Raw genomic sequence first — 22,721 nt, forward strand, 5'->3', positions numbered from 1 at the left:
GGCAAGTAGGTAGAACCTGCAATGAGCAGGTGAAATAAAAAAAAAACGGTTAGTGCTGTGAGCACACTGGAGTTGCTGTCCACTAGCAGATACTTCATGGTGATTAATGCAGACTGGTGCAGGAGTACAGAGTACTGTAACTGAAAGTGCTAACAGGAGTACTGACACCCATCGGTTATAGCAGAGTTGGGAGCAGGTTGTTTACAGTAAGGGAAATAGGATTGACAAGAAGGAGCACTAGCACAAGCTGACAGTGGATGAGTTGATTGTAAACAGTTGGAAGTGGTACTTGAAATGGAAGCACATATTGGATAAAGAGACAATGACTGCAGCTTATCGCAAAGAGGTACTGAGGTCAAAGAGCACATATAATACACTTAGGAAGTGAGTTGTTCCAACAAAGGCTGAGCCATAAGTGCAGGTTTAAAAAGATTGCTCTAGTTTGCAATTGGAATATGGATCATGTGAGCACAGCAGCAGGGCCTGGTTGAAAAGTGTGTTTACCTGACTTGTAAATAACATTGCTGCACCCATACAGCCAGTTAGCAACAATCAGGAATTCTGCAACAGGCCAGAAACATCACAGCCTATTTGAATATGTCAGTGCCGAATATGGAACTAAAAACTTAGACCTAATTTACGAAAGCCGAGATTCCAAAGTGCCTTCAGAAAGGTCAGGGAAAAAACTTCCTAAATATGTATTAGCCTGACATTGCAGTGATGAGTTCATACTGCATGCCCAGTATGGAATGCCTCATTTTAAAGACTTTGGGCTTGATTAATGCAGTGCAAACTCTGAGTTTTTTTTTAATGGACAGTTATTTACAAGGCACAACAATGCCTTGTAATAGACTGCTCCTTAAAAAATCATTTGAGCTCGGCAGCCATCCAGTACGGCCACCAGACTTGCCATCTTTCACATTGGGCTTGGTGGGCTACTGCTCGGGGGCCTCCCAAGCAAAGGGGCCCCAGAGCAGCTTAAGGCAGGTCCAATCAAAAGTAAAATGTTGCTTACGGCAATCCCGTAAGCCAGGGATGGGAACCTTCGGCCCTCCTGCTGTTGTTGAACTACACATCCCACAACAGCTGGAGGGCCAAAGATTCCCCATCCCCCCCTAAGACCTGGCCAGTGCTGGCCGGAATTCCTCATCCACCTGTCCTCCTCCAGTGGTCGCACTGAATGTAGGCAGGATCAGTGAGGAGCGCAGAGAGGTAAGATTGTATAGGCAGGGGTCCCACTGCACTGATTTGCCTGGGGGCACATAATTCTGTTAAGATGGCCCTGCTTGCACTGCATTACATCCAGCTCAGCATAACACAGTAAATAAGCAGATATGTGCTGAAGAAAATAGAAAACAATATGAAAATGTAAAGCTAGAGAAAATCATCAAGTTTTAAGTGTTAATGTCGATGCCAGGGGACAAAATGTAATAGGGTGTGAGTTTAACTATAAACCCACATTTTTTCAGTACATGCAATATATTGCGAGAACATGCAAACGTGCATGTAACTGGAATTTTCACTACATGCATTGAACAAACTTGCATCAATTTGGTGGAGATACTGTACAATGCTGCATCAGATTGGAAAATGCACAGGTGGATGACATTTCAAAAGATGACACCTGCTTCCTTCGATTAGATTATAATATCATCTGGTACCCAAGGACGTAGCACCGATTGTTCCAACTTCCACCTCAGAATCTATTAAAAAAGGGTGATGTCTCTTTGTAGAGTTCGGGATTCTAAACAAGCTCAGCAGGGTGAGAGGCTTTGTAAGACATGAGACAAAATCTAATTGAAGCCCAAGCAATTAACCAAGCCTTTTCATATTGGAAATCAAAATGTACCATATATACTCGAGTATAAGCCTACTTTTTCAGAACTTTTTTTATGCTGAAAAAGCACCCTTTAGGCTTATATTCGAGTGAGGGTCCCACTTGAGTCAATACGTTTTCCCAGGTTTTTTTGTGGCAAAATTAGGTGCCTCGGCTTATATTCGGGTCGACTTATACTCGAGTATATATGGTATTTCTTTTTTATACTGCATTACTTGTGAAAAAAATATCCCAGGAGCCTTTCCTGCTATTCTGAATGTGGAGAGATGTAACAAATGCATCAGTGCTAGACTGATTTACATATAACCAGTAAATTATTTGCAAGGGAGATGGCCTCACATCCACTGATCTTCAAGACACTTACTGGGATATTCCAGATGCAATGGAGCACATAATATTTCTCAGCTACCGTATCATAGGATAACATTTCAAACTCTCTACTTGTTTTTCAGTCCAGTAAACTTAGAAGGACATTCATTTGTTAGAATTGGGAAGTAACGAACAAAGGTGGCAAATGAGTGGATTTCATTATGAATGTTCTGACACCGCTGTCTAGACCACCAAACAAACATCATGAATTTAGCTGAAACGTCACAAAATGAAGATAATAGAGGGAAGTCAGCCAAAAACTTCTACAGAAGGATTATGGAGCGAGATGAGGACAGAACATTCCTCATCACAGGTTTTTTACATTTTGGCATTCTGGTAATAAAAGATACACAGGTGTAATGTCAATGTTTTTATTGCTTTACTGTATCATTGTCTAGAGCAGGGCTGGGCAAAACCGGCCCTCCAGATATTAATAAACTACACCTCCCAGGATGCTTTGCATTAGTTTTGCTATGTGGCCATGCTGAAACTGATGCAAGGCATGCTGGGATGTGTAGTTCATCAACATCTGGAGGGCCGGTGTTGCCCAGCCCTGGTCTAGAGTAAAGCCATTGAAACATTGATATTACACCTGTGTAGGCTTCTTTTTTTCAGTTATAATGTGTATTACTTTTTACGACATACAATAGATAGGTTTAAATCACATATCCATGTGTAGGCTTCTTTTATTACCTAAGTGCCACCATGTATTTGGCCTCCAGGTAGTGGGGCACCTACGGATTGCACAGGACCAAAAATCCAAAAACATACTGGTAGGTTAATTGGCTTCCAACAAAATTAACCCTAGAATGTCTGTGTGTGCATGTACATGTGGTAGGGAATATAGATTGTAAGCTCCACTGGGGAAGGGACTGACGTGAATGGTAAATGTTTAAATATGCTCTGTAAAGCGCTGCGGAATGTGTCTGCGCTATATAATAAACTTAATTAAAAAAATAAAATGTAATGATTAGTCAGCTTGAATTTTAGGTTTACATCCCATTGTTCTATAAAAAATGTAACACCACCAGTTAGGACAGGAACTTTATAAAAATTTTGTAAAGCAAATTTTATTTCCTAAATGAAATGCTATCTCCTGTCTATTGTCATCATTTATTTAGAGTGGCAGAATGGTTCTCAGAACATCATTAGGGAAAGCAAAGTACAGATAAATACTGAAGGTCAGAATGAAAAACGGACAGTGAATGCCGGCTTCTGTTGCTTGTAAACCGAAGGCAACATATTATTCTAAGAAAAGTCTATAAAACACATAAAATAACATCCTAGTATAATGGATCAAGGTTTTTATATAAAGTTCTAAATTCTAATCTAAGATTTTGATGGCTTGATGAGCTGGAATATGTGTTTTTAATTCTGCATTTAAGAATATGTAAAAGCAAAATGCTACAAGGGATATTGAATTTGAAAAATGACAGTTCCAGTTTGGGTTCTTGTCAAACTCTGCACTAGAGCTGTGAACATGCATGTATAATGGCTCATTGGTAGCATGAATCAGCACAAGTGGCTGCTACAGTTGTTAAAATGTAGATGATAAAAAAAAAAACAAGTCCAATTTACAAAATTCATATAAAATGTGCTGAAATTAGAAATGTCTCTAAGTACCAATTAATGCATAAAATTGACCGGTGATTATGTCACGCTATAGCTGCATAGTTTTATAGCATTTGTAAAACGGTAAAATAAATAAATCAATATGTTTTCGAACCACACATTTGCACTAATATTCACTTCTGCTGTGGCATCTCCTTTGAGATACCACCCTTTTTTTCCTGAAATAATTATTTTATCCTCTGATTCTGCAGCTCAGTGCAGATAAGGCAGAGGAGAGATGCAGAAGTTGGAATGATAAAGATCTCACGATAAGTAGAGTAATGAAACCAACCAAATTCAGATACAATTTGGAGCCCTGGGCATTAGCCTTCACACTCAGCTTCCCACCAATGGGGATGATTTAAAGCAGGCATGCCCAAACTGTGGCCCTCCAGCTGTTCTGAAACTACACAACATGCCTTGCCATAGGTTTAGCATTCCCTATTAGCAAAACCGTGGCAAGGCATGATTGGACGTGTAGTTTCACAACACCTGGAGGGCCATAGTTTGGACATGTCTGGTTTAAAGCAACTACAATGGATGGACTCCTTAAACAGCGGTGAACCATGCATTACCATAAGTAGCGGCCACACTGCTTCACTGACGAAGATCAGATAAATTGTGTTTTCTGTATCTTTTAAAAGGGAGACCTTTAGGGGAAATATAGGTGGGCTTCTAAACTAATTAGTTTGTTTACTTTTTATTTTACTTAGTTCTGAAATTCCTTGCTTCCTGTGATTGAGCAATTCTTTATGGTCTTTAATTTTTCTGTTAGGACTACTCCACTTATGAGACATAAACTCTGCAGGATTCATAACAAACTGTAGTGCTAAAGAAGTTTAAATGCAGGTTTAAAGCTGGGAACCCACTATGCAATTTTTGAAGAAATCCACGATAACAACATAGTCAACTATATGATCTTGCATATACTGTAGTCTAGTGTGTACCCACTATATTATTATCGAAGACCACTCCAGAGTGTCACTAACCATCCCACTCCCCCCGTTGTCCGAACACGCAGTCAAATCTGACTACATTGTCAACAACTGAATGTTCGGCATGACGTCAATGAATGATATCAATAACAATATCGTTCAGTGTTTTAGTGCTAGCTCGTCTGTCCTGGTGTTCAAGCGAAATCATTAGAAATATATTTTGCAAAAAATACCGCATAGAGGGCCTAATTAAGACCTGAATGCTGCTGGGCAAATATGCAGAGGACTTCAGTCAGAAAGAGAGTGAAATCCCACTACGTGCATGTCTGCTAATGGATTGCTGATTGCATGCCATCTGCAAATCCATTCACAACTCATTGACCATCAAATGATTTTCCCAATCTGTGCAAATGTGCACACTGTAACTCTGACCCTTCCCCATCTATGCAACAGAATCAATGTGATAGAGCCCGGAGGTGACGTTACACACCCTTCCTGAAAACGCATGTGTATTTTTCTGACACACCCAAAACACTGCAGATGTCCACCCCCAAATGCCAACTTCCTGTCAGTCAAATTGTGAGGGGATAGCGATTACAGATGGAGGGTCCATCTTCCTTGCAGGGGCTGGCGGTAGATTTGCAGCCCGCGCCAGCAGGGGACGTGCACGTCCCCTTACAATGAAGGTCCCCCCCTCCCCCCACTAACCTTGCCCATCTCCCGGAGACTGGTAGGGTTCCCGTCCCTCGCCACCAGGAAACTGGGACACTTGGGCGTCCCATTCAGATGTAGCGCCGGCTCGCCAGTGGGGGCGATCTGGCGAGCCCCAGCACTGAATGAGCGGTGCTACATCTGTATATTCATTGCGCTTTCTTTTTTACAATTTTTGGCCTCCTGCATGCACGCTACAATCCATACGAATGCGCACCCATTCGATACACAATAGAATTGCACATTCGAAAAACAGTAGACAACTCTGAATAACCCACAGTGAGAACCCTAGAACCCTGCCGCAGTATACCATTTGGAACTCTGAATATGAAACTAACCAAATAATTTGTGCTAATAGAAACTTTACTCAAGCACCATGACTTGGTCAGAGAGAATAAGATCTATACCTCCAACTATATTAAAGTAGTAAGAGAAGCTTACTAATGTACATCATACTAGTGGCTCCACTGTACTTATTTCTAAAAGCACATATTACTTTCAACATGTTTTCAAGGATTCTTGTGAACACACACTTTAAGAACCGATTGTTTATGACTGCGCATAGGTTCTTATGCGCATGTGCAGCCATTGTGTGCGAGAGCCCACAGCCTTGCGAGTCAACCAGAATAAGGACCTTAGTGTGTAAAAGAATATGCGCTTGTTATGCTGAGAAAGTGAAATATGATATGTCAATTAAAAATCGGCACAAAATATATAAATTTAGAACTTGAATAGAATCAATTAAGTCTATTGAACAAAGAAGAAGTGAAGACGCAGGCGATAATTGGAGTTAAGACTGTAATTAAAATAATCTGCTTTGAAACATGCAAAATTGTTAACAGCAGCAAAAAATAGCTAAAAAATGTATTCCCAAAAATAACAAAAACAGCTGCAGGCATTCATGAGTAAAGTTATGTTGTGTAGCAAAGCATAAAAGAAATTAATTGAGATATTGTAAGCAGATACATTTTTTTTTTTAATTCTTAATTGCATTTTTTGATGCACATTCAACATCTTTATTAGCTCAACTCATGCAGCTGTGCAGTTAATCAACTGAGGAAAAACTTAAGAGGGGGTAGGTGTGTTTATGTGGTTCTAAACACAAAATACAAACTGCAAATAAAGTGTATTCGCATCTTACTGGCGCATGATAATAATATTAACCTAAGATCTGCAATAGTTTGTTATAGAAAAGAATGCAGAAGCCATTACTCCAATAGGATAATTATGGCAATGATTAAGTGATAGAATCTACTTCGGTATATGACCAGTAGCCATAAAATCTGTGACCTAAATGTGAACAATGAAATAACTCCGTATACAATTACTCAGCACATATATTCTTAGGATCACGGCAGTGAGTTAAAATAATGTTCATGATTCAGAATAACCAGCGGTTTTGTCCAATGCCATTTGTCGGGGAAAAAAATAAATGATATTTTATATATATATATATATATATATATATATATATATATATATATATATATATATATATATATATATATATATATATATATATAAAAATATATAAAAGACACAATGCAGCGGCACTCCCACAGGACTATCATCCAAAAAACTGTCAGACCACTCAGTGGTTCCGTTCGACGTTTCAGTCGGGTAGACTTTTATCAAGAACAAGGCATACACGTGTATGCCTTGTTCTTGATAAAAGTCTACCCGACTGAAACATCGAACGGAACCCCAGAGTGGTCTGACAGTTTTTTGGGTGATAGTCCTGTGGGAGTGCCGCTGCATTGTGTCTTCTATTTTGTTGGTTCATGTGTACCCTGATGGCACCCGGGCAAATAATCTGACTTTAATTGGTGGAGTGCCAGCCTAGTGGTTCATATTATATATATACATACACACACACACACACACCCCATATAACAATAAATAAGCGACATTGTCATAATGTACAAGTATTTCATTCAGTTTTACCATATGCCTTTCTTGATATGTGAAGTGCCTGCTGAAATAGCTAATTCTGAATCCAGAAAAACAAATACTGTACATAATGAATCCTAAGCAGCCAATTTATCATGAAGTCCTTTTATAGGAAATCCTGCAGTAAAAACTGCAGTTTTCTCAGAATTTACACAAGATACACATGTGCCCACGGCAAAAGCTATTTTTCAGAGTTCCATTTTTATTCGTATACATTTTCAGACACCATTCAGGTGCATAATGGTGTATGGAGGAGGGTAGGTGATGAGGACATGTCTAAATGAGAGCTAATTACACAAGGGTACACCACAGCGGATATTATTCAAGATCTACATATAAAAAAAAAAAATCTTATTTACAGTACATGAAAACATTATAAAAACCTACACACAGATTTGACAGTAATCAAAACAAGTAACTTCTTAAGCCCCATAGACAGTACCTGATTTTTAAAAAGATGGGCACATATGTATGCTCGATATCGTTACAATGTGCACTCCCATACATCATAATGGACTCCTCGATGTCAGTTGAAGAAGCAGTTCAATTATAGCTATGTAGCTAATGACCAGCATGTTCAGGGGGGTCCTGGGGACATCGCTGAACGGTACTTGTTTCCTAGCACGGCCACAACGATCATGATCGTGGTCATCGGGTGTAAAATCGGGGGCATCGCAGCCATCGCATGCACTAAAAAATCGGGTGCGATGGGCCAGACGCGATGGCCGCGATTTCCCCAGAAAGACCAATGTTAAATGCCTCAATTTACCCGCGATGACCACGATTTCCCATAGGAAACAATGTGAAATGGCTCAATTTAACCAAACTATCATAGGAATAATGGTAAATGGCCCAAAAACACCCCTGAACATTGAAATGTCCCCCCAAAAGTAGTTTACGCCACCCCGCGATCAACGTGAACCCGAAGCGTGGCGAGCGCAGCGAGCCCGCGAGGGGCGGCGGTACGCGTCCTCCGACCTTTTCATACCCCCACTATCCACGTCGGCGTGGAGTTGAGAATAGAATAGTGTGGCGAGCGCAGCGAGCCCGAAGCGTGGCGAGCGGACGCGGATACCTGTGAAGCCCGCGAAGGGACGCGTTTACCTGTGAAGGTATCCGCGTCCCCTCGCTGCGCTCGCCACGCTTCGGGCTCGGTGGCTCGCCACACTATTCTATTCTCAACTCCACGCCGACGTGGATAGTGGGGGTATGAAAAGGTCGGAGGACGCGTACCGCTGCGATCGCCACACTTCGGGTTCACGTTGATCGCGGGGTGGCGTGAAATACTTTTGGGGGGACATGTCAATGTTCAGGGGTGTTTTTTGGGGTTTCTGGCCCATTTACCATTGTTCCCTATGATGATTTGGGTAAATTGACCCATTTAACATTGTTTCCTATGGGAAATCGCGGTCATCGGGGGTAAAGTTAGCCATTTAACATTGTTCCCTATAGGGAAATCGCGGCCATCGCGTGTGGACCATTTAAGCATTTTTGGCCGCATACGACCCGACCGACGCGATTTTCACTGTTTTCAATGCATTTCAATGGAAAAATCGTGGGCATCGCGTCGGTCGCGTCGCAGGCCACTAAAAATTACACCCGATGGCCGCGATTGTGGCTGTGCTAGGAAACAAGTACCCACTGAACAATATCGCTCAGTGTGTACACTCAAGATCGTTCAACTGCAGGACCATCAATATCGTCAGTCCCACGGGTCATCTATTTTGCATGGAGCTTTAATCATTTATCATGCATATTTTAATAAGAGAAGGTACCAAGGTCAGATTATTGTAGCTAAAACTGTGCAAACACAATAGGAATCTGTCTCAATTTAGGAGTACAAGCCTCAGGAGAGATTTAAAGCAGCAATTACAGCAGTACCGCTGATACTGATCAGCGTCCTGCTCAATGGCTCTATTACAGTAGGTCCAGGCACGGATGCTGCTTCCTTCAGGCTGAAGCTAAGGGGGAAATTTACTAAAGGAAATTTGTAAAAAATAGGTGTAAAAATAGGTGTATTTGTATCCAGAAATACACTTATTTTTTACATTTACTATCCCGAAAATACGGCAATTCGTATTCGTATTGATAGCACATCAATACGACTACAAATTGCCGTAGTTTTGGGATAGTAAATGTCAAAAATAAGTGTATTTCTGGATACAAATACACCTATTTTTACACCTATTTTTTACAAATTTCCTTTAGTAAATTTCCCCCTTAGTGGCTACTGAGTCCATTGTCTCCAGGGTTACACCCCTACCTTGATTACCTAATTATATGAAGGGACTTCATTGACAAACCTTGCTGGGACAGACAGCACAGCTCCTGAGTGAGGCTGTTCCCTTGTGTAGCTGCAGTGTGGATAATTAGATATACAATCAATAAGTCTACCTCCCAAGGTTGACATGCAATAGGTCGACAGGGTCAAAAGGTTGACATGGGAAAGGTCGACATGAGTTTTTCACCTTTTTGGTGTCAATGTCGAAAACTGTTGACATGAACCCCGAATTACTGTAGCATGTACCCTCACATGGGTCGCTGCTCTTGGTATGCTTCAGGCTTGGAACACTATTGTATTCTTCCTCTATGCCGACATGGATGGTGAAGAACAAGCCGGTGAAAAAAATCATGTCAACCTTTTCATGCATCTACCATTTTCATTTTGACCTTTTTACCCTGATGACCTATTGCGCATTAACCTTTTCCATCTTGACCTTTTCACTCTGTTGACCTATTGCATGTCGACCTTTTGGGGTAGACCTATTGACTGTATATCTAGGCACTTCATATCAACCGGAACCAGTTTGGTTATAGAGTCTTGTGAATTTGTTTTTCTGACAATCCCAAATTGCCTGCCTCTCTTTAATCAAGACTCCTCAGGCCTGCCCCTCTTTAATCAAGGCTACTCAAGTGGTGAGCAGATGCTATGTTTGAAAGAGTAAGTACTGTGTTACATTTTTTAATACTGGGTATTTAAAACCATGCATTACTTCATAAAAATTGCCATTGATTTATTAATATCTTTTGATAGAAATGAAGGCCATAGGTGGCTATAAAATGTAAAAAAATTACAATTCCTGTGTACAGTTGAAAAGAAAAAATACTAATTGGGTAAAACTCGACACGTACAATGCGGGATCATGGACGTCTCCACGTAGGGCGGGAGCCTTTGGTCTCTCTGACATGCAGGTGCCCAGAAGCAGTGTGTAACGGAGGCTGCAAGTCATTCCCTATGACAAGCCGCTAGTACATACCCAACCAGACGTCGGGGGATTGGAAGGTGCAGACCCGGAGGGTGAGTGTAGTGTGATTGAGGCTCCAGCGGGTCCCGGAAGCAAGCCAGTAGATGGTGCCCGAGTGTATGCCGGGTGAGGAGGGGTCAGAGGGCGCAGACCCGAAAGGAGACGTGCAGACTTCAAGAGTGATGTGAGGCACAGCACGTCGAGAGTTCCGGGCATGGAGGAGTAGGACCGAGGAATCGCACACGTGCAAGTGGCATCCCCCGACACAGAGACACCGGCACTGCTGTGCGGAGGAGGCTGACCCTGATAGGTGCAGGAGCCCGGTGTGGAGACAGAGAGCGGAGTGTGGAGGATCCTGGGAGGTGAAGGAGGGGCACAGTGGTGCAGAGTCAAGGTGGCTGACTACTCCAGGAAATGCAATATTTCGGCAGACACATGACAAAGTGGACTGCAGAGGAGGACCAGGAGTAACCGGGTACTGGGGTCTGTAAAAACTGTGAGGTACCCAGAAGAGGAAATATGTGTGGTGATAAAGTGTACCAGGACATAGACTATATGTCAGTCCCATCTTACATCAGATAAAGGGACAGTGTATATAGTCTCAACACAGTAGTCATCATGTTAATATACTAACAGCCTCACAGGTTACCGCACCTGGGATTGGAGGGAAAAAATCCTAGTGTGTAAGGTGCATGTCAATTAGGGTGGTAAACTCTCTGTAGATAATTGAGATTGCATAGTCCAGTATAAAACCAGAATACAACTGGTGGGCGTTTTTCAGCGGAGGAGGAGATGTGAAAAACAGGACAACCACACCTAATAAATCAATAATGTCTAAATCCTCCATATCAGACCCCATACCTGAGACCACACTCCAAAAACTGCTAGAGGCCATAAACAGCAGTGTAGTAAGGCTTGGGGAAAAGATAGAACAGACCCAAGCAGAGATTGCACTAATGAGACAGTCAGTCCAAAATATACAACTGAGAGTTACAGAAGTTGAAACCAGAATCTCACAATTGGAAGATACGCAGGGCCCATTAGTGGCACAAATTAAAGACCTCAGAGGGACCTCACAGTCTCAAAGGTTCAGAATCAGTTAGCAGAAATGGAGGGGCGATTGCGCCGAATAATCAGGATAATTGGGATACCCAAAAATACAGAATTTGATCCTAAAGGTTGGTTAGAAAAATGGTTGACCACCCAGTTTGGTAAAGAGACATTCTCAGCACAGTTCTGTGTGGAAAGAGCTCATCGAGTACCATTAAGACCTCAACCCCCGGGAGTGTCACCCAGTACAATGATGGCGAAATTACTAAATTATATAGCCAGGGACAGGATAATTCGCATATCTAGAAGTCAAAACCAAATTATGATTGATGGCTCAAATATTTTGTTTTTCCCAGATTTTGCCAAAAAAGTGCAAAAAGAAAGGATGAAATTTGTTAACATAAAAAGGAGATTAAGGGAAATAAGTATCCAATATTCAATTATATTTCCGGCAAAGTTAAGAATAATTGTGGATGGACAGACAAAATTCTTTACTAGCCCAGAGGAGGTATCTATATGGCTGGATGGCCGTAAAACCTCAGGGAAGAGAACAGAGCCCAGGACATAATTAAATATGCTGCATAGTAGTATATGGCTCTGGTTTTTCTTTTTTTTCTCTTCTCCATTCTCCTCATGTCACTGTTGAAGTAATATTTAGCATAGGAGAGAGAACATAGATTTAGCAGGTTGTGAAAAGTTGCACGCGTGGTATACAAGTAGAATGTGGAGGAAGAGGAGGCAATGTACTAAAGAAGTTTTTTTCTCTTTTCTCCATATGTTACACGATAGGAAATGATGCAGCTCAAGCATAAGAAAGTATGTATCTCTGGGCAGTATTAAAAAAATTTGGGATTGGAACTCAATTTATCAACTGGATCAGAATGCTGTATCAAGCTCCAAGAGCAAGGGTCCAGGTGAAAGAATTTATAATAGAGCTATTTGTACTAGCAAGAGGGACAAGGCATGGATGACGGCTGTCCTCGATGCTGTTCAATCTGGCAATTGAACCCCTTGCATGTGCTCTGAGGCAGACTATGGAGCTTAGAGATTTAGGTCAGAGGGGATTAAATAAACAACTGATATCACTCTATGCCGACAATATGTTGATCTATCTCGCCAACCATATAGTGGAATTACCAAAAGTACTAAAGAGAATAGAGGAATTTGGTCTTGGGAAATTTGAGCTAAATGGGAAGTCTGGAGTATTGAGTATAATGTCCCTGCAGGGATTAAATAAATACGAGACACAATTTATCAAAAATGTATTATCACTTATACAAACACTAATAATTAGGAAATGGTTAGGGACGGACAGTCCTAATATTACACAATAGGTTAACCTAGTAAATAGTACACTAAGACATGAAAGATATAAAAGATATATGTACACAAAACATAACAATATAAAAAAAATTCACCAAGTGTGGGATAGATTGTTAAATACGAAATACTATAACGGTGAAAATATCTAACACACAATCACATAATAAATATTTAGATAACACAGATAGGGTGGGTTAAGAGAAATGGTAAAGTAACAACACCTGGCAAGAGAAGACCTAGAAAAGTAATTAAAGGATAGGAAGCACTTGGAAGACATGGGCTAGGGAATAAGGACAAAACTGGGGGAGGGTAGCTGGGGGTGGGGAGTGAGGCAACTAGTAAACGTTATATGTTGTGATAAAAATGTTGTGTTTTGTACAACAGTATAGAATGTTATCAATGTGAATTTTAATGGTGAACCTGTGTAAAAATGTCAAATCATTGAGAAAGCAATGCCATGTCTTGTGGATATGGAAATTAAATAAATAAGTAAATAAATACTATATTAAAAAAAAAAACTTGACATGTACATTTTGCCTTTATATTACATGCAATTTCTATCACAGTACTGCAAGCAAGAATGAAACTCACTCCAATTGGTTGAAAGATGAGTCCATCAACTTCATGGCTGACCTCTCTTGCAAAGCTTCCTTCCAACAGCTGAAAAACAAACAACAACAAAAAAGCCATTATTTTGATCAACTCCAAAAAAGTGGCAGATAGACAACATGTCAGTAAGTGGAGCAGTGTGGCATACTGTTCCATTCATATGATATGTTCAAAAAAATTATTTATCAATTGTCACATACAGACCTATTTTAATTTAGCCCATTTGAGTTTACCATTATCTTTAAAATTACAAATGCAAACACAGTTAAAATGCAGAGTTAAAACTAGATTACAATCGTTTCAGTATAAAGTTGGGTGCATTCTCCCATCAACATATTTTTGGTCAACTAATGGACTGCTTCTCAGAAAAATTAGTCCTGTAGATTCCAGACAAGTACTGCCAAACAGTATGACCCCTTAAGCAGGTTACGTCACACCGTAGTACTCCTTTTACACATTATGCCACACAGAAATACCATTCCTTTCTGCTTATTATTGCGCAGTCCAACATGGACGTTTGTGTATAGTTCTCTATTTTTTTTTTTACATTTTAAATGAACCCTTACTATGTTGGATGAAAATATGATTGGACAATTTCATTTTCCGATTGGAAATGTCCACTCTTATTCGGATATTGAGATTAATGCCATATTACTTGATAAGGGTTTAGGATTAGGGTTGGGCAACACCGGCCCTCCAGATGTTGATGAACTACACATCCCAGCATGCCTTGCATCAGTTTCAGCATGGCCACATAGCAAAACTAATGCAAAGCATCCTGGGATGTCTAGTTCATTAACATCTGGAGGTTCGGTGTTGCCCAACCCTGGCTTAGATGATGAGATTGAAGCCATCACACCTGATGTTATTTATCATGATTTATTATGTTTTGAAGAAAAAGTAGATTCATTTCCACTTAAGTCAAAAATGATAAACAGATGCTTTCGGGTGCGTTATTGCCCGAGGATTGGTCAATTTGACCCCCAATTTTGTAAATGCTGGGTAGGAACTTTAAACAAAATGTTCCTTCGATCTAATGATACTAGTTATGGAACAATCATCCAAAGAAGCCAAAATTGAGCCAAAATCAAAAGCTTTAAAAGTATCCATCTTCTGGTGCTCGCGGACAATCAGGATATAGATTGGCTAGACCATTTAAAGAATCAAATTACGGTCTACAAGAAAAAACTCATCCTTTTTAAAAAGGAGAAATTAGCTAAAATCCAAGGGGATTATGATAGGCATTATGTCTACCGTTGGCTAGCTGGCAACTCCGCAGATGGTCCTAAACGCTTATTTTTTAGGCATAATAAACAACCTAAAATAGGACTTCGTCAATTTGAATATGACTCCTCACAGGACCCTTTAAATTCTAACAGTGACATGGATAGGGGTCAAGCCATTAGTGTTCCTCTAGGCGTGAAGACCTGTGGAGGTGCAAAATAAGGCACAAAAGGAAACAAACATGCAAAAGCAAACAATGGAAAAGGCAAAGGGTGAGCAAGTTGCCCTCCAGTCAACAAGAAAACGTGATTTATAAATTTTCATCACACAATCTTTCTGACAGTGAAATTAAACTTCTTAATCACGGTCTCTCGTTTGTGCCTACGGTACCTTTTCAAGATCTGCTGTGGCAGATAGAAAAACATAACTATTGAGGAAAATAAAACTTTATACCAATAAACCACCATCTACCGGTCCAAAGGGTATACCAGCCTCCATTAAAAATTTTGATCCAATCTCCACGTTTGAGCCTACGTCGATAAATCCAAATAGTAAAAGATTTTCAAGGATTAATTGAACAAGGCATCTCAGATACTGCACATAAACCTGTGACAATTCATCCTAACCTTTTCTTTCAGAATGCCATGCTTTGAAATCGCTTACTAATAATTCTAAGTTGATTATCCGCCAAGTGGACCAAAGAGGAGCCATCGTGGTTTAAGACCTGGCCGACTATCACACTAAAATAATGCGTCATCTATCCGATGTCTCCACTTATTGTAAAACTTCCAAACAACCACACAACTATTTGCAAACAAAAATTATTGGATATTCTACAATGAGGTGTGGACAATCATGTCATTAAAGAACAAATAAAAAAATATTCTTTATCGAGCCATCCGTTGGTTCCAATATAGTATAACCTTCACAAAATTCACAATGGTCTTGACCCTCCACCAGGCCGACCCTTTGTATCTGCTCAAGGTTACCTTTTGCAATAATACTGATTTGTTACAATGTAATGTTACAATGTAAGGCCAAGGTACTCAAGATGAATAGAAACACTTTATTGAACCCTAAAATTAAACAATCTAATGTTCCCAATGTTATTACTTGGGTCAATAAATGTAATACATCTACTAATGACATAACCTCTGTGGTAAAATCTTGCTGGCTTAACTATAGAGGGGAAACAAAACGTAAATTTAAGGAACGCATAGCTCTGCACCACAGTGCTAATTTTCTAGACCTCTCTAGTGGCAGAGAACATCCCCATCGCCTTAGTAGTTTGAGGTATAGGATGATTGATTGTATACCTGCCTCTATTAGGGGCAGCAATTGTTCCTTGCTTCTCATTCGTTTTGAATTCTGTTGGATACATCGCATGGATGTTATTGCACCCAGAGGTCTGAACAAACAGATCTAATTTTCAGTCTTTAGATAAACTGATTGTTATAAGTTGGATGTACACACAATGGAGGGTATTGCTAAATATGAAAAAGGATGGGGTGTGGCTTAGCCAAGCGAGAGAGCGGACGCAGGGTGCGGGTGCTCCACTGAAATCCGGCTAAATCTCCTGACTACTGAGGTTTGGGCACCCCAGACCTGCTCCTACCAACCCCTGTTGCTCCTCTACACCTGTGGCGCTGATTTGAGACCTAGCGGTGCTGCGGTGACCCGCCCAGCTTGATGCGCTTCGCTCCCTGGATTCCTGTGCTCCGGTGAGCGGGCGCCATCTTGGAAGCTACAGCCTGAGCGACGGTTCCCCGGCCGCTGCCTTGCTCCTTCTCCTGGGTGCCCCTGCTCTTTTTATGTGCCCGAGCTGTTGGCTGGCACCTATTTGGAAGACCCAGCATTCCTGTGGGGACTCCCCCGGCCTGGTGTTTCTCACTGGGCTTCGGTGCACTCGCTGGCGGGCGCCATCTTGGGAGCTGCATTCGCTGGGGTGCTCCTACAACCGCTGCCCTGCTGTCATAAGCCTGCCGGTGATCAACTCCTGAACGGACAGACAGGTGATACTACTTACTATTACCGCCCGTCGCGGCTCCGGGCGGCTTCACTGTTAGCTGCTGTCCTGCATCATCCTGCCGTGCTGCCTCACCTGCCTGTTGCGCTCCCTGGACCTTGGTACTCGTCGGGGCAGAAAAACCAGACGTGCCTCAAGGTAGTGAGGAGGAGGCCATGATAATCTTGACCTGGAGGGCCCCGGTATAACCGGCGCCATTACACTTATTTTGACTGCACAGATCGGGACTCCCGTGACTTTATAATCTCCTGCTTCGCAATAGTGGTGAGGTTTGGCAGCGTGCTAGCCGTTGCCACCTCGCTGCTGACTGGCTACTCAGATTGAATTAGGGTCACATTGTTCCAGCGCTATGGAGAGTCCTATACAACAAATCCTGTGTGCCATAACAGCTTCGACCCAGAGGCTTCTTCAGCTGTTTGACACTACTACAACAAGTTGTTTGGATGGACAGTGTGGTGATGGGACTGTCCTGGACTTACACTCATCGTCTGATTCTGCTAAGTTAACTACATCTGCGGCTGAATATGCTTTAAGTTATCCGATTTCTATGCCTGTGCTAATGGATGAGTCTTTTTGTTGGTACTCTCCTGAGTGTTTAGATAAGGCCGCAGTCCCTTTAAAAATCACGGTGCTATTTTCTCTGATTGTACCACGTCCATACGAGCTGTTCACTATACGTGCTGAACACCCTTCCACTCATTTTAATGCAAAATGGGGTCATGCGGCCTTTCTGACATTTTTTTTCAATGAAACAGAATACTGGCCAGATTAGTTGAAATGATCGTACTTTCCTATCTGATACACGTTGACACCTGGCCGGACTAAATGAACATGTTAAGTATACTTGCCGAATTGAAGCGGAATTTAAAATTTACAGTATTATAAACCAGTTATTATAGATAGATGTAGGGGGGACTGTTAGGGACCCAGGTATACCTAGGTTGGGGTTAGGTCATACAGGGTGGGGGGTTTTGAGGAGGTTTGTTTTGGGTCCTTTTGGGGGATTTTGCTTTGGGTAGTATAGATAACATTTTATAGATAGTGGGTTATATTAAGCTCGAGCTGTGTTTCTCTTGGATACATGCACAGTATGTTTTAATATTGAATTCCAATGGTGCGTTATGGATATTCGTGAGGCATGATGTCATTTGTGTACTTCCTCTCATGTTGATGGTCGCATAAGCCCGGATGGCGCCTCCGGGTGACGGTGCATTTATCCTGGTTTTGGAGGGGTGGTATCAGATGTGTATATCCGTATTCCTTTTTATATAATTATACATGCATATTTTTACAATCTTCAGTTGTGTATCCAACTTCAGATATGTCATTTATGTTGCATGCACCTTATGAAACATTGCTCTTGTAAGGGTTTGTTGTTCTTTTTGAAAAATCAATAAAAACACGTGATTTAAAAAAAAATATGAAAAAGGATATTGCTAAATATATTTAGAAAAGTGGAACAAAAATGTGTTTGGTGGGATCTAGAATGTTTAAATAAATCATTGAGTAAATTAGCAAGGACTCGCAGTTTGGCAAAAGCAATGCTTACTAAATATACCCATTGACCATTTAATGGGCTAGCCCTGTGTTTCCCAAATGTGGTCTTTAAAGCACCCCACCATCCAGATTTTAGGTATATCCTTGCATCTGTACATATGGTATACTTAAATGTGGTACTAATTAAGTGACTTAAGCATATGTATCTTTGTGCTTTGTGGACCGTCTTTAAGCACAATTATGTTAGCCTTAATTGTATAGATAAAAGTCACATTAGATACTACTGTAGGCTCTTCAGACTTTACATCACTGAACAGAACTTGGCACAATAAAATGTTATGTAATTATTGTAAAGCCTGGCTCTGACCAACTGACCCATTGAAACAGCCCCATACAGCTTATTCTATGGCCCCAGACTGCCTTTATGAAGTGTAAAGAACAATATTTGAAATAATTAAATGGCACACAAGGCACAGAGCTGTAAACACATACTCAATACTCTTTATGACAATAACTGGACTGCATTTTTCTACAGCATCAGCTGCAATGGGTAGTCCCAATACAAAGTTTCTTTAACCCCTTTCACATACTATATGCAGCTAAAACCTGGGGTTTGGCATATGAATGCACATCAACATGGTATTTCTTAATGTGTGAATGCAAACTACCCAGGACTAGTCCCCAGTCCCTTGCACTTCTACTTTACCTGGGTTGGAGCGGAGACACAGAAATGGACAGTGCATGCAAAAGTGAGCTATTTTGTTGTCTATGCACAGATATCTATATGACTTCAGATGAGTTTCTTGTACCAGGTTGAAGGCTAGTGCAAGTGTGCACTAAAAAGGAGGGCTAATGTTTGAATGAACTTATGAAAAGGTAGTGCATTGTCATGTCTACTTACAACCTATCACTACAGATGAACGACCGCGTTTAGTTCCATGCAAGCAGCGCAAATATATAAATGCAGACATTTGGTATAAAATTCTTATTCTTATTCAGGCCCATAACGTGCAAAACCACACTTAGGGCCTTATTCAGGTTCATTCGCTCAGACGCGAATTTGGAAGAGGGGCCGATGTTTTGCGCATGCGCAGCAGCATTTCTGCACATGTGTATAAGTTGGGTGCGTGCACAATCGTCTAGAAGTCTGCTCGCTGAGTGCATGCTCTCAGCCTTGTGAGCACGGGGGTGGAGGGGGGGTGTGGGGTGCTGGCCAGGGTCATTACCATATGCGTATGCCCTGGGTTTCATGGGCGTTCCCATTATAATGCTGGGCGTACATATGTTAATGCGGTTGTGACGCACGAGCAGAGGGCAGACAGCTAACATAGCCAGAGGTCAGCTGCCCGTCTAATTCGCTGCATTTCTTCGCTCATATGTACGAGTGGTCTGGGCCACCCTTCGCCATCATTCCATGGTCGGCAACCATTGAAAGATGGGGGAAGTTCCCACTGGCATGCGAATGGATGTTCCTGTAAAACATCTGTCCGCAAGCCTTGCGAACGAATTCGGTGTGTGAATGGGTGGTGTGGGCTAACCATTTGCAAGGTGGGCTTTAGGTCATTGCAAGGGTCCGTGCACACGTCCGAGCGAATGAACAAAAATAAGACCCTTCATTTGAAATGATTAATCAACTGCTAGCAATAAACAGCAAAGGAAACAAAGTGCTTTAATAAAAATTAATAGTACTTGTGTAGTTTCACGGCGCCACCGCGCGCACAGTCTGTAACAGAAACTTGGCAGCCTGCCAGAGGCTCTGTTTAACTGTGCGCGTGCCGCTCTAGCGCTGTCTGACTGTGCTCGTGCCGCTCTAGCTCTACGTTAACAGCGTAGCGGCCGGCCAGCAGCATCAGCGTGCTGCCCAGGCGCTGACAGGTCACTGTGGTACTTGTAGTTCCACAGTGAAATAGGCAGAGCCTGGGCACCGCTGACAACCGGGGGCATGTTAAAGTGGACACCCCGGCACACGGCTGACGTGCCGGGGCTTGTAAACTACACACCCCGGCACACCGCTCTAGGCGCTATGTATACGCTAGATTCAGACGCTAATGCGTCTGAATCTCGAAGCCGCTAAGGTGTTGGGGCATCTAAATCCAGACACAAAAGCGTCTGGATTTAGTTGGGTGTAGGGGTACATCTAAATTTAGAGGCTAAAGCTCTAAATTTAGCTGGGTCTAGGGGTACACTATTAAAATCTGTGCACAATGGCACTAGTCGACGCAACAGCTGTCGACCTTGTAAATTCCACTATCCACGCCAACCCGAAGCGTGGCGAGCGCAGCGAGCCCCGCGAGGGGTGGCGGGACGCGTCCTACGACCTTTTCATACCCCCACTATCCACGTCGGCGTGGAGTCGAGAATAGAAAGTGTGGCGAGCGCAGTGAGCCACCGAGCCCGAAGCATGGCGAGCGCAGCGAGCCCCGCGAGGGGACGCGGATACCTTCACAGGTTTCCGCGTCCCCTCGCGGGCTTCACAGGTGTCCGCGTCCAATCGCTGCGCTCGCCACGCTTTCTATTCTCAACTCCACGCCGACGTGGATAGTGGGGGTATGAAAAGGTCGAAGGACGCGTACCGCTGTGCTCGCCACGCTTCGGGTTGGCGTGGATAGTGGAATTTACAAGGTCGACAGCTGCTATGTCGACTAGTGTCATTGTGAACAGGTTTAGGATGTTTTGCACAGTGCACCTCTATGTACCCCCTACACCCTACCAAATTCAGACGCATTAGCGTCTGAATCCAGCGTCTCAATTGTAGCGTGTACATTACGCTACGCTGATAGCGTAGCGCTGCAATGAGAACAGCTAGAGTGGCACGTGCACACGCTGGTAACGTAGCGCTGAGAACAGTTAGGAGAAAACCTAGAGCGGCACGCGCACAGAGTCTGTGCACAGAGAGGCGGTGGCGCCGTGAAACTACACAAGTACCAAATTAATCAACATGAGGGACTGAATGCTATTCTATAGTATAAAAAGAATGCACCAACGTCCATTAACCTAAAGCCATTAAGAGAGATTTATCTACAAAAAAGAGAACGTCAAGATTGATCAGATTAATTGAGGAAAAAGATAAAGAGGGTGTCAGTTGTAACCATATGGAACATTATTGTTAAATGTTTTTTCCCCTTGTTTCATATATTCTTTTTAGGATAGGCATGAGCCCATTTCTAAATATTAAAATAAACCAATAGAAAATATTACTGCGTCATAGAAAGACACATCAAAGGGTCTGACGTCAGACCACACAAATAGCAAGATTCTTTATTAAATGTGATATATGTTAAGATGTAACACAAAAATCCTTGTCACTATCTGGAAGATACTATTCAGGTCTGAGGAGCTATTGAGGCAAGTAATTTATATAATAGAGCCAAATTCTGTTCTCCATCCCTAAAAATTGCATCAATTGACAAGTGACATACTGACAGTTTAAGGATTCAATACAAAATGTATGAAAGGATTGCAGCAGAGGCTTCTTGGAGTTACCATTTTGCTTGATCTCAATTCCTCTCCTGATATCATATCATTTCACTATTGATTATTCATGTATGAAAGCAGTGTCAGAAAGCAATAAAGGCCTATTTCCTGAGAGCAGAGTATAAAGAGAAAAATAGACATCTCTAGTTAAATCAATGGCAAGGCACGTCTGAATAAGACCACCACAAGGAGAGAATAAGTGATACAAAATGTGTGGCTGACAACTAGGATTGCCTTTAATTGTTCTGTAGATATTACTATGGGACATATGTTAACTCTTCGGGACTGGAAACGTAGGACACAAATAAACATCTATATTTTAGTTGTGGTTTGGTTTGGAGAAAAAGATTTTAATTTATGAGGTTATCAAATATATGGCTGTGGCTTTTTATGTACTATGATATGTATTTCTTGAAACTCTTGTATGTCAAAAGTTTATTTGAATAAAATATATTGAATAAGCACCATCTATATTTTATAACAATGAAGCTAATTAAACTATTGTAAACAAAAAATAATAATAAAAAAACAGCTATATATATATATATATATATATATATATACACACACATACACACACAGAAGTACCACCACACTTGCCATTCCTAGGAATGGGGTGCAAACAGCACCCACATCCCAGGGTGGGGTGCGGTGGCCTGTGACCACACACACTAGTAGATACATATATATATATATATATATATATATATATATATATATATATATATATATATATATATATATATATATATATATATATATATATATATATGGCTATGTGCATATGTACAGCAGGCCATACTTTCAAAAACAGAAAAGGTACTGCAGTATACATTAGGGAAGAACCAGAAAAATTACAT

At 41.5% G+C, this 22,721-nt stretch overlaps 1 protein-coding gene across 1 annotated transcript in view; it reads right to left on the reverse strand.

Moving 5' to 3' along the window:
• The window catches only part of RNGTT (RNA guanylyltransferase and 5'-phosphatase), a 327,115-nt gene that overhangs the window by 116,291 nt on the left and 188,103 nt on the right, over positions 1 to 22,721 (reverse strand). Inside the window, exon 12 of the mRNA XM_083177112.1 lies at positions 13,623 to 13,691. Within this exon, the coding sequence (XP_083033238.1) occupies positions 13,623 to 13,691 (69 nt within the window). The remainder of the gene's footprint in view (positions 1 to 13,622; positions 13,692 to 22,721) is intronic.

The sequence above is a fragment of the Crinia signifera genome, chromosome 3, assembly GCF_055691185.1.
Source record: "Crinia signifera chromosome 3, ASM5569118v1, whole genome shotgun sequence".
NCBI lineage: Eukaryota > Metazoa > Chordata > Amphibia > Anura > Myobatrachidae > Crinia > Crinia signifera.